Below are 17,687 nucleotides of genomic sequence, written 5' to 3'. Positions count from 1 at the left end.
ATTGTGATTGTGTCCTTGGTAGTGGGTAATGTTATTTCAAAAGTGGTTGTAAATTGTTCTAGAAAATTTGCTAGGTACTGTGTTCCATGTATCATGGGTGTGGTGAGCACACACAACAGGAGGGCTAAGCACTTCATGTTGGTAGTTTTCATAATGAAGCACTGTATCAAGATTGTACGCAGGGTAAGTGACGGCGAATGATTAAGGTGAGCAACAAAATTATCCCAAGGGTTTTATTCCAAAATATATCAAGGCTTGATATATCATTAAGTGTAATTTGGGTATGGGGGGTAAATTCTAATAGCCCCTATTTCAGTAGGATCTGGGATTTCGAAAAGACTATATGCTTCCAAGGGTTCCAATCCAACCTCTCTGATGAACAGGAAGGGAATCCAGTCAGTGCCCAGTATGGCGTATGTGATTACCCAAAAATCTACAACGTCACCAGTTTGTGGTCTTATTAAGAGATCGTCTGTTTGTTCAATTTGTAAGCCTAAGGTTCCTGCAAATAGTACCTGGGTGTGTGTAACCGTACGGCTAGGACCTAATGTCCAACTGTCAAGCAAAGGTTCACACAGTGTGTGGTATCGGGTGAAGGGGTCCCAATTGGGATCGTCTTCTGGGGCTGGGTCCCAATGAGGATGAATTAATTCTCTTAGATCAAAAAGGTATTCCGGGGGTTCAGGGATCAAGTGTGCTCCTAAATTTAAAGGCGACGGTGGGGGAGAATCCGGTGGAGAAGGCGGAGTGTCTGGCCTGGGAGGACAAGTGGCTGGGACGGTGATGTTTGCCGTGGCTAAAGTAGTATTCGTGGGAGGAGGGGCGTCACTAGCAGGAACCAAAGAATAAGGAGGAGGGGTGGGTCGTAATTCAAGCAAGGTAATATTATCCTCAAAAGTAGTTGTACGAGTGGGGAAAATATGGACCGAGCTACTGATAGGATTGGGAACACTTGTAGAATACAAAACAGGAGGATCAGTGAGGAAAGGAGTAGTCGCAGAGGTTTCAATGGGCTCTGAAGGATTGCCAGTTGAAGAGTCTGTCGTGGCAGATGTGTCTGCCCAGGGGGTGGGATGACTGGTGGCAATGGGGCCGATCTTTGAGATCGTCTGGGGGGGGGGATCTATATCCAAACAGGCGTGTGAATGGGGTGTACTGTTGGAGCTTTGTGTAGGCTGCTGTAGTAGGTGGTGGAGCAGGAGTGGATGCAAGTACAGAAGTAGTTGCAAGTACTGCTGGGGTAGTTGCAAGTACAGAAGTAGTTGCAAGTACCGTAGCGTTTCCGGCTGGCAAGGTAACGTTGCCAGTGGGAAGGGCAGTAAGTGTCAAAGAGGCTACTGTCAGCAGTATAGGTAAACAAGGTAGTGGGCAAACCTATACACAGTAGGATCATGCACACGAGTCCAACAGCAAACAGTCTGGCAGATGGGAAGCAGAAGAAGAGGGTGTACTGATGTGACACCGTTACTGCAGAGGCTGGTTCCGTCCTTGTCGTCAGGAATGGTGTCGGCTTCCAGATAATTGTCGTCAAAGTCGTTGGACCAATGGGAATTGGTTTCAGCTATCTATTCAGAGTCACAGTTATCAACGGGGTAAAGTCCAATGTCTGGTGGATCAGGTTCCTTGATATCGTCAAGGACAGCAAGGTTCTCCACAGTTGGTTCTCTGTGGAGACTGTTGCTAGCGGGGGAGGGTGGTGGTATCAAAAACTTTCACTGGTGTAGTAGGGAAAGGTGGTATTGGTATAGGAGAGAAATAGTCTGTAAGGGAATGAGTTCTTCTGGAGTGAACAGCGGTGTAATGTGATGTGGCATTTATCAAGCTTGATTCTGGAAGTACAAATGTAGATTGTCGAGCAGCTCACAGGTGTTAATGTGCAAAAGCTGGGTTGTAGAAAACACAGCAGATTCTTGTTCTTCCGGATTCAACTGTCCTCCTAAGTTGCGGACTTGGAGGAGATCTTCTGCCAGATTACGGATTCTGATGAGACGGATGCGAAGATCCACGTAGGGAAGTGGAAGAGCAGGAACTGTGGGAGGTGGAGGTGAGGAAGGCAACTCAAATACCGGTTCAGATACAGGTGGTTGTTCAGCTGGTGACTCTGGGGATTCTGCGAAGGTTTGGATGACAATTTCAGCCAGATCAAGGAGGTGTGATTCAGGAGAGGGGATAAGGTGGTTAAGTCTTGGGTCAAGTTGATTCAAAATTGTTGGGTGCGGGGTCGGTGGTCTCGGGCTCAGTGGCGGAGGTGATGGGGTTCGTGGTGGGACTGGTCTCTCCAGTGACTGCTGTGCTGGAAACAGTGGCGGTGGAGATGGGGTTCGTGGGATTACTGCTAAACTGAAAATAAAACAAAATATGAGTCTATAATGTCCATAAACAGCAACAGTAAATCTCAAGTGAAGTATCAGTTCTGAATTCTCTTTCATCGATCATGGTTGAGGCGGTGGAAGCGCTGAAGAATCTGGACGGAGATCTGGAAGATCTAACAGGGCTGGATTTTCACAGCAACTTGGGCAAGGAATCAGTAGAATGTAAAAATATTTAATACAGCAGAATATTTAAGAGCATAACCAAGCAGGTCTAAATTAATGACATCATTTGGACAAAAGAAAATCCTCATTGGAGAAGTTGGTGCTCCCTTTTCTGGCCAGAGGTCAGTTGCAGTAGAAGTACTAAACTGGAATAGAGGCGGTAGATCAGGAATTGGATTTGCAGTCTTCACTCATCCTACAGGACTTAATAAATAGAGATGAGATACGAGTAATGCCTAGTAGTTAAATCTTAGTACAGGATCATTAGAAAGAAAAGTCAAAGAATGCATTGCTAGTTCCTTGGGGCACCAATAGGTGGAGCGTAGTTTCAATATATAAAATCATAAGTTACAAATAGAAAACAATTTTTTTTTTTCCATGTAGATTAGATGTTGCTCGCACAGGAAGTCAGCAGAGTCTGAGGAAACATTGTGGTCAGAGTCTGCTCCAGGAAAATGCAGCCTTTAACATGATATTTTAAAAGATAGAGAAAAGCCAATATCAGAAAAGAAAGATGTAAAAACCATATATTTCTATGAGGCCTCCTCACGTGACCTTTACAAGGTTTAAATAGGTCAAATGAGAAGGACAATAACCTATAGTCCTCTGTAATAGTTCACAGCCAATTTGGAAAATAAAAATTATATTAAATTTTAAACTGATCCTTTCTATGCTTTCACAATTTGGGCCCTAAATTATGACAGCATATCAAGATTCACATTCAGAGGGATAGCTAAAAATAAGCTTATATATTCCCAGGAACCAATTTACAATTTAGAGTATATTTTAAATACAGAGGAGGAGCCAATTTATAAGCAGGAGACACGTAGGAGCATTTCTTAAAACATTTTAGTAAAATTCAAAATTCAAGGATATAATAATAATTTTTATTAATGCAATAAATGCATAAATTGACCAGCATGATATGTTCATATAGACCAGTATGATAAATGGAACGGCTTGTAAGCCTACATTGTAAATTGAATTCTAAACAAAGAGTAGCAAGGATAACACAGAATCACAGAAAAACCCATCTAGTCATTAAAAATCTGAAACATGTAATGAATTAAAGATGACCTGTAGAGAAAATAAGAACTACAAGGGTTAATTTCTGTCATTCGGTCTTAAGGAAATCACGAAATAACGGTGTTTCCTGTGTCTAATTTGGGTTTACTGCTCAATGCAAGCAGTGGATATTATGGTGACTGAAAATAGGACTATACATCAGACGAAAACTGTAAGTTTAAGTTTTCGTATTAAAACTTCATGCTGGTGTGATTAGTCTTCATAGAATTAATACTTCAGGAGAGGAAAAGAGGAGAAGGTCATTACTTTATCTGTTTTCCATAGGTACGGGTCTCAATAAAAAGGAAATTGGCAATTGTAGCTAGTGTTATCTGAACATAACTCTAAAATAATAGCAACCTGAATTTCTTTAGTTCGGGTTTACCAGTTAGTTATATTATGCAAGGGTTAATCTCTAAACCCTATTGAGAACCAGAAATGCTGGAACTCTATACCATAATATATCTTAAAACTATAAATCTTTAAGAGGCAGGGAAGGAAGTTTGAAAGTAGTAGATAAGACGTGAAAAGAAAAATTAAAACAGTTAATTCATTCTTACGGAACACATCCCCAATAGAGAACCAGGAAGTGAACATCAGCACTAGTTATTTTAACCAACATCACAAAGAAACAGTGTTTTAGATGGCATATAATATAGAACCTTTCATAGGAAATATCTGAAACAATTATGCAATTTTCAAAGAACACATACACGGACACACACCTATAAAATTAAAACTAAAAAGTGCTTGCATTTCTAGTGAAAGCAATTTACCAGAAGTCAAAAACAATCAGGTATTTAACATCACGTCACAAATCAAACAAACATTGTTTAAATGAAATAATATACAATCCTGGGAAAAAAACACTCCTTTGAGATTTAGTACCACTGCAGTTGATAGGCAATCTCTCAAAGTAACCTTAAAGCACTAATTTAAAACTAAAGAAATGATCCCTTAATAAATAGCTGGTGTAATTTATGTCATTTATCACAGGACACACAGCAACATATAGACATAAAATTGAAACAGTAACCTAATCCTGATAAGTAGAAAACTTAAAGTTCAGAAGAGGAAGCAAGATATGTCTAAATGTAGTTCGAAACCAATCATTGGAATTGTGCACGGTTAAGGAATTGTTTAGGGTATAAAAAAACAAAAAATATATGAAAATAAATATTCCAGTAGCCAATCACAAGTCACAGCACACAAACAGAAAAGGAAAACCATATTCATACACATACAAAGTTATTGTCCCACATACAGAGGCGTCCCTGTGTACTGAGGACAAAATCTTAATCCTAAATTTGGTAAAATAAAACATTTGAATTAGAGCTAATCCAACAGGCCATGAAAGTATACAACGGCAAGCTTAATAGTAACACATACAATAAATGAAAATATACTCACGATTCATGCAATGTACTCTCCAGCGCAGAAAATCAATTGAGAAAGACAACAGTTGGTGGGATCACTATGCCCTTCCGAACTCTCGGTGGCATAGGGAGGTCAACCGCAAAATAGAAAGGTTTGTTTCGGACGGAAAGTCCTTACCAGAGATCTGAATAGATGTCAGATCACCAGTATCTGGTGTTGGGTGCGGAGAGGAAGATATGATATAACGGGTAGTGAACAACATCACCCAATATGTATAATACCGGGACCTAGTAAACAAGTGGTCTACAAATAAACTCCAGACCTGTAATTTGCTATAGAAAAAATGAATTAGGGTAGTAATATATATATTGATTAGATCTAGAACCTGGTACAAGGTTAGTGGTTCAAAAGGCAGCTTCAGAGATAGCAGGGAGATCTAGAAATGATAATGTGCTAACAGTTTACAAAAACATGCAATGATTATCCTAATAGTAAAACATGCAGAGACATAACACAATCATACTCACGCATCTATTAATGTGCTCCAACAAAGGGATCCAAAATAAAAATTACGAATTGGCGGAAAGCTCAACGCTTTGACCGCAAGTGACATTAGGAGAAAGCAAGACAAAAGCTGTAAACAGAAATATGCCTAGAGAGACAGTACAAAAGTAAATAAATACGTAGTGTCAGCTATTATATATTTATACTACTCTATCCCAAATTAGTAAAAACTACTCTCCAGAGTGTGCTTCTAAAAGCATAATGAAACCCGGTTTCCTTGCCTGCCAAGAGCTATCCAGGTCACTTGGCCATGAGCTCCAGCCCACGATAGAGCCCCCAAAAAGGGACATTGCAAACACTCCCAAAATGAACTCAAAAAACCAGCGAATAAGGTCCTATGAGTTGAAGAGCAGCGGTCCAATGGGTTTCCGCTGATTAGCTACAACATAATCACCCCAATGAACCTTAAATGGTCTACAAACCACTCAGGGGTCTACAAACCCTTAGCGCTACAACGCAGTAAAATAAAAAATTTATAGGTTAGGCTCTCCCGCGTATACAACTAACCATTTCTAAAATTTTAAATGCCCGAGTCAACCTGTACACAATCGCAACGAAAGTCGTTAGACGTCTCTTTATTAACCCCGCGGTCATCTGTACAAGTAACTCATAGGTGGGCAATAATGCCGAAACCGCAGGCCACTCCGAAAATGGAATGGAAGTCTGCTCCTACTAATTGAGATACCGTCATCCATTGAAGGATCCCCTTCGATGGATGTGAGTCCCAGACATCGGTATCAAAGTTAATTGCATGACATTAGTAAAAGAAATTAATAAACAAAAAAATAAAAATTAAGAAATAAAGGGAAAAAGGAAAAAAAGAAAAAAGAAATACGGTACGTTCCTAAAAAGAACCTCTGAAACCTAATCCGGAAGTAGCAAGCAAAAAAATTATTTTAAAGGGAAAAAAACATGTAAGCACTTCGGGTAAGGCACAGTAATCAGACAACATAGAATAAGTTTGCCACACAGCAGACTGTGACAGGAACCCTGAAGAGCACTCAAGCATAACAGCTGACAGGAAGGGAGCTAAGGCAGGCAGTATAAAATCAATCATCCGAGACGAACGAAGCAGAGAAAACCTGAGCAATACTTGACCTTGTAGAACCTTAAACACGTAGCTTAATATTTTCTTTTATGGCTGACAAGATTAGTGTTATAAACATGCAACGATTATAGATGAGTAGCAGACCAGCACTGCCATACCCCTGTGTCATAGAACACAAGCACAATATGATAGCATTTAAATGGAACATTCTTACATGCTCAGAAGTGCACGTATAACGGGCTATGGGGGTGGGGGTGAGAGCACAGAACTGAGCAACTGTGAAAAAGAGCAATTAGTTGAACTACGCAGCAAATAATAAAGAACAGGAAATGCGCTTCAAAGTGAAAAAGGCCAAGCCAAACAACAGGACGGCCATATACTGGTACAGAGGTTAAAAGGGGAAATAGGGGATAAAAGACCAGGAAATGTGTGTAACAGCTGAAAAGATACATCTGTCACATAAGTATACCCGGTACCGTTTCCCACAGGCATAGGGAGAAGCGGAAATCAGAGGTTGTAATGCAGCACTATGAAAAAGAGCCGAGAAAAGTGTGGACAGGAAGGGGGGGCTGTGGACTGATTGGGTAGAGAGAAAGCATAGTTCAGAGGACTGAAGGAACTGATTATACTTAGAGAGATAAGGGGAAAACAGCAGCTGGACGGCGGTAAGCAGCTACACAGCTGAACACCGTAATTACTGTTTTCAGCTAAAAAAGAAAGAAAGTCGTAGGAAGTCCAACAGAACGAATGAGGAGGAATAGAGTGGAAAGGTGGGGGCTGTCAGTTTTGAAGAGTGGTTATAAGAACAGAGAAACCAAAAGGATTTTAGGGGAGATCAATCTGAAAGCGTGCTGTTCTCCTAGGGTAAAGGAAAATCCCCCGATACGGGAACATACAGAAGAGAAAAGAGCAGGATTAGACCCAGGGGACTAATAAGAAGAGGTAGGCAGAAGAAGTTAGGATGAAGGGGAACAGGAAAAGGGAGTGGGGAGGAAAGTAAGGTCGACAGAAGAAGGAAGAACAGAATACACAGTGAGAACAAGGGGACAGAGATGTGAACACAGGGTGGAATGGGAAGTAGAAAATGCGCAACCTCTAAGGATTGTTAAGCGAGAATGCTAGCATAAAGACCAATCCAAAGATGTTGAACATTGAAATAAACTTACGGCAAACCCCAAATCGCAGTCGCCTGGATTCGTTGTTATGCACCAATCACACAACAAGCACACTCTTGCGCACATCACGCAAATCAAAGAGATGGACAGGATAGGAGAAAGAAACGAAGGTTTGAACGCAAATAGAGATCAGCATAGACAAGGGCAGAGAAGCAGGTGTGTTAGTTCAGCGCAGGGCATGAAGACAGCAAGAAGGTAGAAGAGTATGTAAGATAGGGGTCAGAAAAAGTATGCAAGTTTAGCACTGAAGAAGGGAACCTGCAAAGAACAAAGGAAGAAGACAGAAAAGATAGAGGAGTAGGTAAAAGACAGGGGTAAGAACAAGAAAATTGGACATAACAATAGTGCCCAATACCCCTGAAGTGGGCAGAGTCCGTGATAGGGAAATAAAATGAAGGAATAACAGCAGGGAGATTAGGGAAGAAAAGATGAGAGAAAAAGAGAAAAAAGTGATAGAAAGATAACATAGAACATTTGAACGCACAAAATTAAGTATCCCCTCTTGCGTTCAAAGAAGATCAAGAAGGTTAGTGAGTACGATCAGCGTTTGGGGTCACCACTGTTTAAATGTCCCTTTCTTAAAGACCTCTTTCTGCCCCTTTCACACTGGGGGACTAAAGGTACTTATTTCATATAACAGGTTCTGTATAGTTTCTCTAACCTCCATTGTCACCCAATCACAAGGGGGTCTGTTCTGGGGTGGCATTAGGAGCCGTAATTGAAAACTAATTCCCATAACTACTGCTTTCTGTCCAAAACTGAGTGTCACTTGTATGGGATCTACCTTGTAGGCTAAATGTAAGGTAAAGAGAAGATAGAATCAATAAAAATAAAGACAGAGATAGGTTTAAATGGATAGGTACATTTTATTCCTTACCCTAAGACAAGTCTTCAAGTTGATACAAATACAGACATCAGACAGATTCTGGGTTCATCTGCACAGCGCCCTGCCGTCTGAGAGAAGCGTTGGGGAGGACTCCGAAACTAAGGCAAAATCTCCCCTCTTTTATACACAAACCTCTCCATAGAAGTACATGGTGAGATACCTTGCTCTCAATTTCTTACATGATACTTTCCCATGCGGTCTTATCAGCATGTTTTGGGAACAAGTTGTTTTTCTTATCTTGCGGTTGAGATACCAGTGTCACATCTCCCTGTTGCAATACTTTTCATACCATCTTATGAACTCTGTATGACCTCTGTATCATTTTATACAAAAATAATAAGCCCCATTTTATTCATCTGATCCATCATTCTTTCATTACAGGTGCTGTATTTGATTTAAAAATTGTACCATTTTGTGGCAGGACTCATTGTTCAGACCTGCTTTTTGCAGATTCTCAAATATTAAATCATTTACTTGTTGTTTGGCCTAGTCAGTACTTTTTCAGTTGTTTTAGGCTGCATAGCTTTGGCCATCACTATTCCAGTGGTAGCCTTAAAGCCAGGCCATATATTAACAGTGGTCAGCCATATCTTGCACCTCAGACTGCTTACAGTCAGGTGTGGGCTGGAAGGTAAAGCCAGACTGAATTTCTCAACAGAAGGTGTCTTGCAAGGGTGTTGTAAATGTCATGGTGAAGTGGAAGCTCTGGGAGTTTTTTTGATCTGAGCGAGCAAACTAGCTGTGGTGCTCCATTGACGAATGTCTGATGTTGCAATATTAATCATTATTGTTAGTAAATCAGTATCAGTGGGTCATAGAGGGCCACTAATGATCCCTATAGTACAATTCAGCATTATCCTGCTTATTTTCGAAAGAGAAAAACGCCTATAGTGCAACCTAAATCGGGAGATAGACGTTTATCTCGTAAAGGCACCCAAATCGGTATAATCGAAAGCCGATTTTGGGCGTTTCCAAAATCGTGGAAACGAATAAAGTTGACGGGGGCGTGGCGGAACTGGGGCGTGGTTATCGGCCGAGGAAAGATGGGCGTCTTTAGCTGATAATAAAAAAAAAGGCGTTTTTACCGCGATTTTGGGTCACTTTTGTGGACCCGTTTTGTTTCACGAACAAGTCCCAAAAAAGTGCCCCAACTGCCCAGATGACCACTGGAGGGAATCGGGGATGACCTCCCCGGACTCCCCCAGTGGTCACTAACCCCCTCCCACCAAACAAAAACCACTTTAAAAACTTTTTTTCCAGCCTCTATGCCAGCCTCAAATGCCGAACCCACCTCCATGACAGCAGAATGTTTTCGATCCTGTCACAGCCTTTCCCTTGGTCAGATGTGGCTCTCGAGTGCAGTACAGGGTCACATCAGTATTGCATTGTGGTGGGTGTAGGGTATTGGGCTCCGTAATTTCATTAGCTTGTGTTACAGTCTCGCGATGTTGGTAGTTGGTAGGCTCTTCTCCCATGGTGCTTTTCCCCCTGCCTACTGGGTCAGAGTGTGCCCTGTTGTTTTTCCTGTTGTAGTCCATGCGGTAGTGGCCATTTTTGTAAGCCAGTTTTAGTTCCCTTTCCTGTGTTAGCCATGTTAGAGAACATAGTTCTTACCTTGAATATGGCTGAAAGAGGGCATTGTACAGCATTCTGCCAGCTCTGACCTACTGCTCATCTCAGTACCAGGGAGACTCGTTGCCAGTGGGGCACAACCTCTGCTCTGCAGTTAACTGTGAGTAAACACGGTTATTCCAATAAAGGACGTTTTCGGAGAGATTAGTCTTCAGGTGTCAACTGGTGTGCCAATGTTAAATAGCAGCAACTAGTCCTAGAGGCCTGCGTGTATGCAGGTCCCTGGAGCACTTTTAGTGGGTACCGCAGTGCACTTCAGCCAGGTGGCCCCAGGCCCATCCCCCCCCCACCTGTAACACTTGTGCTGGTAAATGGGAGGCCTACAAAACCCACTGTACCCACATGTAGGTGCCCCATTCACCCCTAAGAGCTATGGTAGTGTTGTACATTTGTGGGTAGTGGGTTTTGGGGGAGGGGAGTTGGGTGCTCAGCACCCGTGGTAAGGGAGCTATGCATGTGGGAGCGTTGTCTGAAGTCCACCGCACTGACCTCTAGGGTGCCCAGTTGGTGTCCTGGCATATCAGGGGGGCCAGTGAACTACGAATCCTGGCCCCTCCCACGACCAAATGGCTCGGATTAGGACGTTTTTGAGCTGGGCATTTTTATTTTCCATTATCGCTAAAAAAAACAAATGCCCAGCTCAAAAACGTCCATTTTTTCGAAAATATGGTTCGGCCCGCCCCTTCATGGACCCGTTCTCGGAGATAAACGCCCATGGAGATAGGCATTTCCGTTTGATTATGCTCCTCCACGTCTTCCAAATGTACATGTGCAGATTGGGCCAAGTACTCATTAATTTCTATGTTACACTGTATAAACCTCACTAACTTGAACTTTATGGTTAGGTATCTTACAAATAACAAAATTAATTAAATTAAATTATATTTTATCTTCCATTCAAAATATAGTGCTCATACCTCATTCCCATATTCTCCTGAGTAGCTTGGTAATGAGACAAAAAAAGTAAAAGGCTAGAACCACCTCACGTTTACAAAGAAACTGCATCTAAAAAGTCATATTCCAGTGTTATCACAACTTTCTACGATTATTTTCTCAATCCTCAGGCACCTCCTCAGTCCAGATGCAGCTCGAGTTGTCTTCCTGGGTTCAGGAAATTAACCAGGGAAGGAAAGTCCATTTGCTGTTATGACTGTATTCGCTGTTCAGAAGGTGCGATCTCCAACCAAACTGGTGAGCGATGACATTATAATGAGACATGCCCTTGGGCACTGGTTATTCATCATTGAGCCCATATCCAGCCTTTGCAGTCAGCATTGTAAAAATATTAACGGGTATGGCTATAAAAAAAAAGCAAGGTATTGATCACCAATATCCAGATAAATTTAGTACTCACATAGATATGTTTTATATAAACTATCGGTCCAATATTCAGTGTGGGATGTTGGGTGTCTTTGGGGCAGAAAATAGGCATATTCTGTGCTAATCAGCGCAGCTATATTCCATGCAGCAACTGATTAGCGCTTGATTAGCAGGGAACCCTAACTGCTTAGAAAATAGGTGTTGGTAAGTGTTCCCACACTAATGGTGAAATTTTAGAGTAAGCTGCTTTATGGGAGCATTTGGATTTGAAAATATGGGGCACACAGAATTGATATGATAGAAAAATTATATTGTTCTTGTCAGTGTTTAGTGATATTGTTACTCTTGACTTCTATTGCTATCAGTCAGAACTTTAGAACACATGGAGGGGCATAATCGAAGGGGACGTCCAAGTTTTGCTGAGGACGTCCTCACAAAACGTCCCGGTGGAGGGGCGGGGAAACCCGTATTATCGAAACAAGATGGACGTCCATCTTTCGTTTCTATAATATGGTTGAGGATGCCCAAATCTTGACATTTAGGTCGTCCTTAGAGATGGTCGTCCCTAGACTTGATCGTTTCTGATTTTCGGCAATAATGAAAACTAAGGATGCCCATCTCAGTTGCCGGCATTCATAGTGCACTGGTCCCCCTGACATGCCAAGACACCAGCCAGGCATCTTCTGATTTGTGTTGAAAGATGGGCATCCTTCTCTTTCGAAAATGAGCCTGAAAATGTTCAGTTTTGTGGGTAATCAAGGATTTTTGTTCAACTTTGCAAACATAAGAACATAAGAGTTGCCCCAATGAGTTAGACCAAAGGTCCATCTAACTTGGAATCCTCTTTTCAACAGTTGTCAATCCAAGTCACAAGTACATAGCAGAATCTCAAAAAGTAGATACTCAATGTCCCTTTTTTTCCAGGAATAAGCTTTGGCTTTCCTCAGATCTACCTTAATAATGTTTTAAGAATTTTTTCTCCAGGAATTTGTTTAAACTTTTTCATAATGCAGCTAACTACTGTACTTCTGTCCCTTGCCCTTTGGGAGGGGAAGACACTTCAGCCTTGGAGATACACACCTTGGCTAGTATAAGAGAGACAATCAGACTCGGATAAGCAGCAATCAAGTAAAATCTTTACTGGTATTTCTCTTAGTCAGTACAAAAGTGATTGTTCCCTCTGGAGCATTTTTGTCACACAGCCAGCAAGACATTCAGACTGAGTTACAAGGCTTTCTCATTCTGCACTTATATACTGTTATAAGTTTCATTTCTTCTAAAATATACGATTCCTCTTGTTCTTACTTATTGTACATAAAAGGATATTTTCTATTTTCTTCATTATACATAAAAAGTTATTTCCTTTATTCTTACCAGCCTCTCCTGTCCAAGTATATTTGAAAGAGTAAACAAACATTTTATGTTTACCTGTTCTTACAGACCTCTGGCATATCTCCCCTCTGCTCCATGCTGAAAAGCCCTAACTTCTTTAGCCTTTCCTAATATGAGATTTGATCTATCCTTTTAATCAAACTTCTCTGTACTTTTTCTAATAATGCTATGCAACTACAAGAATACTATTCAATATTTGAGGTGTGGTTGAAAAAGGTTTGGCTGATAGGGGGTAAGTTTATAAAAGGACACTAATATTTAGGTGCCTAGAAGATGCCTGGGAGGAGTCTCTTCTATAAAAGAACATAGACATTCATGTATTTTCTGCAACAGATGCTATGAGATAATAAGACAATATTTTTCATTCTCAGATATGGATACCTGTATAACATGTCCAGAGGACCAATGGCCTAATCAGAAGAGAGATGCCTGCATCCCAAAAGTAATAACCTTCCTGTCCTATGAAGAGCCTTTGGGGTTAACTTTGACTTTCATCATAATTTTCCTCTTTCTCATCACTGCTGTTATTCTGGGAATCTTCATTTACTACCAAGACACTCCCATAGTGAAAGCCAACAACCGAGACCTCAGTTATATTTTCCTCATCTCACTCATGCTCTGCTTCCTCTGTTCTTTGATATTCATTGGCCGTCCTGAAAAGGTGACTTGTATTCTCCGACAGATTGTCTTTGGGATCACGTTTTACATGTCACTCTCCTCTGTATTAGCAAAAACCATTACTGTGGTCATGGCCTTCCAAGCCACCAAACCTGGGAACAAGCTCAGGAAATGGATGGGTTCCTGGTTCTCAAAATCTTTAGTCCTTTCCTGTACACTTCTTCAGGCTCTTCTCTGTCTCATCTGGTTGTGTACTGCTCCTCCCTTCCCATATCTTAACATGAGATCAGAAACTGGAACAATACTAATTGAATGTAACGAAGGGTCAATAGTTGCATTATACTGTGTTCTGGGATATCTAGGATTTTTGGCTGGTATCAGCTTCATCATAGCTTTCATAGCAAGAAATCTACCTGACAGTTTCAATGAGGCCAAGTACATCACTTTCAGCATGCTGGTGTTCTGCAGTGTCTGGATCTCATTTATCCCAACGTATCTGAGCACAAAGGGCAAGTATGTGGTAGCAGTGGAGATATTTGCTATCCTGGCTTCAAGTGCTGGACTTCTGGGCTGTATCTTTCTCCCTAAGTGCTACATTATTCTGCTGAGGCCTGAAAGGAACAGTAGAAAATTTCTAACTAAAAACTGGAATGATTAAAATTTGTACAAATGATGGATTAATTTATTATTGTTATCATTTGTTGGGCAAATCCAAAGTGACTTATCTGTGTTTGTTTTTTCAGAAGCTGCATCACTGGTCAAGGCCATCCTACATTTTACATATTTTTCTTTTTTATTATTTTATTTAAAATAAGATGTTATTCACAATTTGAACATACAATTTAAGTAAATATAACAGTCAATAACAATTTTGTCATTGATACATTGTTGGATTAAACCTTATACATGTGAGTAGCTTTTCAGGGTCTTCCTGCATTCATTGTATTAATGGGAAACAGTAGTAACATTTGAGGGCTACTTACAAAGCTGTGTTAGCTATTAACATAAAAATTAACACGGTGGCCTAACGCACGCCTGCCGAGTGCCAAAAGGGTCCTACTGCATCCCACAGTATTTTTTTGAGGCAGACTGTCTGTTCTATAAGTTTTGTCAGAAAAGGGATGTTAGACACTTTGTCCTTGTCAGTAGGGGGCACAAGACAGACCTTTTAGTGCCATTGGCAGTTGCCCTTTCACAACAGTAAACAGCTGTGGCCCTTTCAAAAAAGCCTCTGATGCCAGCTGTAAGGATGTTGGCTGTAAGTCATGCAAGGTTTTATGAAAGCCTCCTCTGTTTTCGGGTTGAATGAATCCCAGATAGCTTTACACGGTAGGGACAAGGATATGTCCCTTTTTTTTTTTTTGCTGGTGGTAAGTTTGATGGAACTGCCTATGGGACCTGATGGAGACCTTTAATTTTGCTGGTCAGTTGTGATTAGGAAGGCTGTTTATGTTGCATGGAACTTCATCCTTCGTAAGAAAGAAATTGAATTGCTGTGGGTTTTGGACTCCTCAACTGTCCCATGGCACTACTATGTCATAAACGTGTCACAATAGAAAGGGTTTCAGGCTGGACTTGAACTTTGGTAATGAAGGTTCTGATCATAAAATAGACTGAAGAACATTTTACAACCAATCACACTAAAATTTTTATTTTGAATGTATTCATATTTAATAATACCTAAATGTGGGGACCATAAGTTAACTGCTTTGTTTGTACCCACAGAAAGACGGTATATCAAATCCATCTCCACCTTCTTCTTCTTTTAAGCATTCTACTAGGACATAGTAACATGAACATAACATTGACATTCGCACTTCAGCCAGCCTTAATAAATTCTTAATTATATAAATAATACCAAACAACGTTTTCTTTGGAATAAAATTTGGCTGCAGCTTTATTTCCAAAGAATCATAAACAACTCAATTCACTTAACAACCACTTAGTAACATATCAATCAATATCCCGGTTAAATTCATATAGCGGTTTAATACTCTTAAGCCATTCGGTCATGAAACTGGCTTACCTTCCCCACCTTACCCCCCATCCCCCCATGTGACTTACGGTGCCATCAAGCCACATCTAACTCATGGCGGTTCCGCCCATGAGTTCTTTTCCATTTCATAACTTTCACAATATTCATTTTAACCGCTTCTGGTGCCTGTAGCACCCTTCATCCAGGCACCCCCTTTCTCATTAAAAGCTGCTACCGATCCTCCCCAATACTACCCCCCACTCCCCCATTCCCCTCCCCAACTACTCCAAAATTCGACCCCCCCAAAATTCCAAATCCCACCAAAAAACGGGGTGGGCTGGGACAGGTCCTTCAACTACCTTCCAACCACCCTCCCCCTCTCCTACCTAACTAACTATCCTTTTCAGCGCCAATTTCCTCCTATCCTGTCCTTTTCTTTCTAACCAATCCTATTACTTTTCCTTCATCCAATCCCCTTTTCTTTCCCTTTGTTGCTGCCCTGCCAGCCTCCAATTAACTCACCTCCTACCCTTTCTTTCCCCTCCCTCCACCCTTCATCAATCTAACTTGGCTGCTTCTGTCTCAGCCAATGTTATCACCCTCACTAATTAACAGTGAGGGTTTCCTTACAAAAAATGGATGGCTTGACTGTTGAATCTTAAGAAGTAATAGTATTTGATACGTATTGCAGTGGGACGGGGTAACCAGTGTCCCTTTGAGTAAAGACATAACATGCTCATACTTTTTTACTCACGTGATAAGTCTGCCACATTGTATTTATTTATTTATTTATTAAACATTTTACAAGCATCAACATCTTGTAATAAGAAAAACAGAGATAGAAATTCAAATAAGAATGAAAATATTTTCCCACTCTCAAAATGTATACATCAGATTATACTACTCTTCCTTAGACCACAATAATGTGGGGTTTAGTCATTTAATACAGAAGTCTAAGGAAAATTAAAGGAAAAATGGCCTGACTCATGTGGAGGGGCATAATCGAATGCAAACGCCTATCTCCATGGGCGTTTATTTCTGAGAACGGGTCCATGAAGGAGCAGGCCGACCCATATTTTCGAAAAAATGGACGTTTTTGAGCTGGGCGTTTGTTTTTTTTAGCGATAATGGAAACTAAAAACGCCCAGCTCAAAAATGTCCTAATCCGAACCATTTGGCTGTGGGAGGGACCACGATTCATAGTACACTCGCCCCCCTGACATGCCAGGACACCAACTGGGCACCCTAGAGGTCAGTGCGGTGGACTTCAGACAACGCTCCCACATGCATAGCTCCCTTACCACGGGTGCTGAGCACCCAACCCCCCTCCCCCAAAACCCACTACCCACAAATATACAACACTACCATAGCTCTTAGGGGTGAAGGGGGCACCTACATGTGGGTACAGTGGGTTTTGGAGGCCTCCCATTTACCAGCACAAGTGTTACAGGTAGGGGGGGATGGGCCTGGGTCCACCTGGCTGAAGTGCACTGTGGTACCCACTAAAAGTGCTCCAGGGACCTGCATACACGCAGGCCTCTAGGACAGTTAACTGCAAATCAGATGTTGTGCCCCACTGGCAACGAGTCTCCCTGGTACTGAGATGAGCAGTAGGTCAGAGCTGGCAGAATGCTGTACAATGCCCTCTTTCAGCCACATTCAAGGTAAGAACTAAGTTCTGTAACGTGGCTAACACATGAAAGGGATCTAAAACTGGCTTACAAAAATGGCCACTACCTCATGGACTACCGGAAACAAAAACAGGGCACACTCTGACCTAGTAAGTAGGGGGAAAAGCACCATGGGAGTAGAGCATACCAACTACCAACATCGTGAGCATTTGCCACAAGCTAGTGGAATCACGGAGCCCAATACCCTACACCCACCACAATGCATTGCTGATGTGACTCTGCAGTGCGCCTAACAGAAAAGCTGTCACACTCACCCGAGAGCCACAGCAGAACCAGGGAAAGGCTGTCACAGGATGGAACACATTATGCTGTCATAGAGGTGGGTACGGCATTTGAGGCTGGCATAGAGGCTGGAAAAAAAGTTATTACATTGTTTTTTTTTGGTGGGAGGGGGTTAGTGACCACTGGGG

General features: G+C 41.5%; 1 protein-coding gene across 1 annotated transcript; it reads left to right on the top strand.

Annotated features, from left to right (window-relative positions):
• The first annotated feature begins 6,830 nt into the window (after positions 1–6,830).
• On the top strand, positions 6,831–14,269 carry LOC115464507 (vomeronasal type-2 receptor 26-like). The gene is made up of 3 exons (XM_030194873.1): positions 6,831–6,842; positions 11,346–11,472; positions 13,365–14,269. Exons 1-3 carry the CDS (start codon positions 6,831–6,833, stop codon positions 14,267–14,269), a joined length of 1,044 nt encoding a protein of 347 aa, XP_030050733.1.
• Positions 14,270–17,687: the final 3,418 nt, after the last annotated feature.

The sequence above is a fragment of the Microcaecilia unicolor genome, chromosome 3 (genome assembly GCF_901765095.1).
Source record: "Microcaecilia unicolor chromosome 3, aMicUni1.1, whole genome shotgun sequence".
In the NCBI taxonomy this organism is placed as follows: Eukaryota; Metazoa; Chordata; class Amphibia; order Gymnophiona; family Siphonopidae; genus Microcaecilia; species Microcaecilia unicolor.
This window is presented reverse-complemented; position numbering and strand designations above follow the sequence as displayed.

Bases quoted from the DNA above. Each gene is read 5' to 3' on its own strand.
- LOC115464507 (XM_030194873.1), top strand. The intron at 11,473-13,364 runs GTGAGCGATGAC...TTTCATTCTCAG, and splicing joins TGCGATCTCCAACCAAACTG to ATATGGATACCTGTATAACA.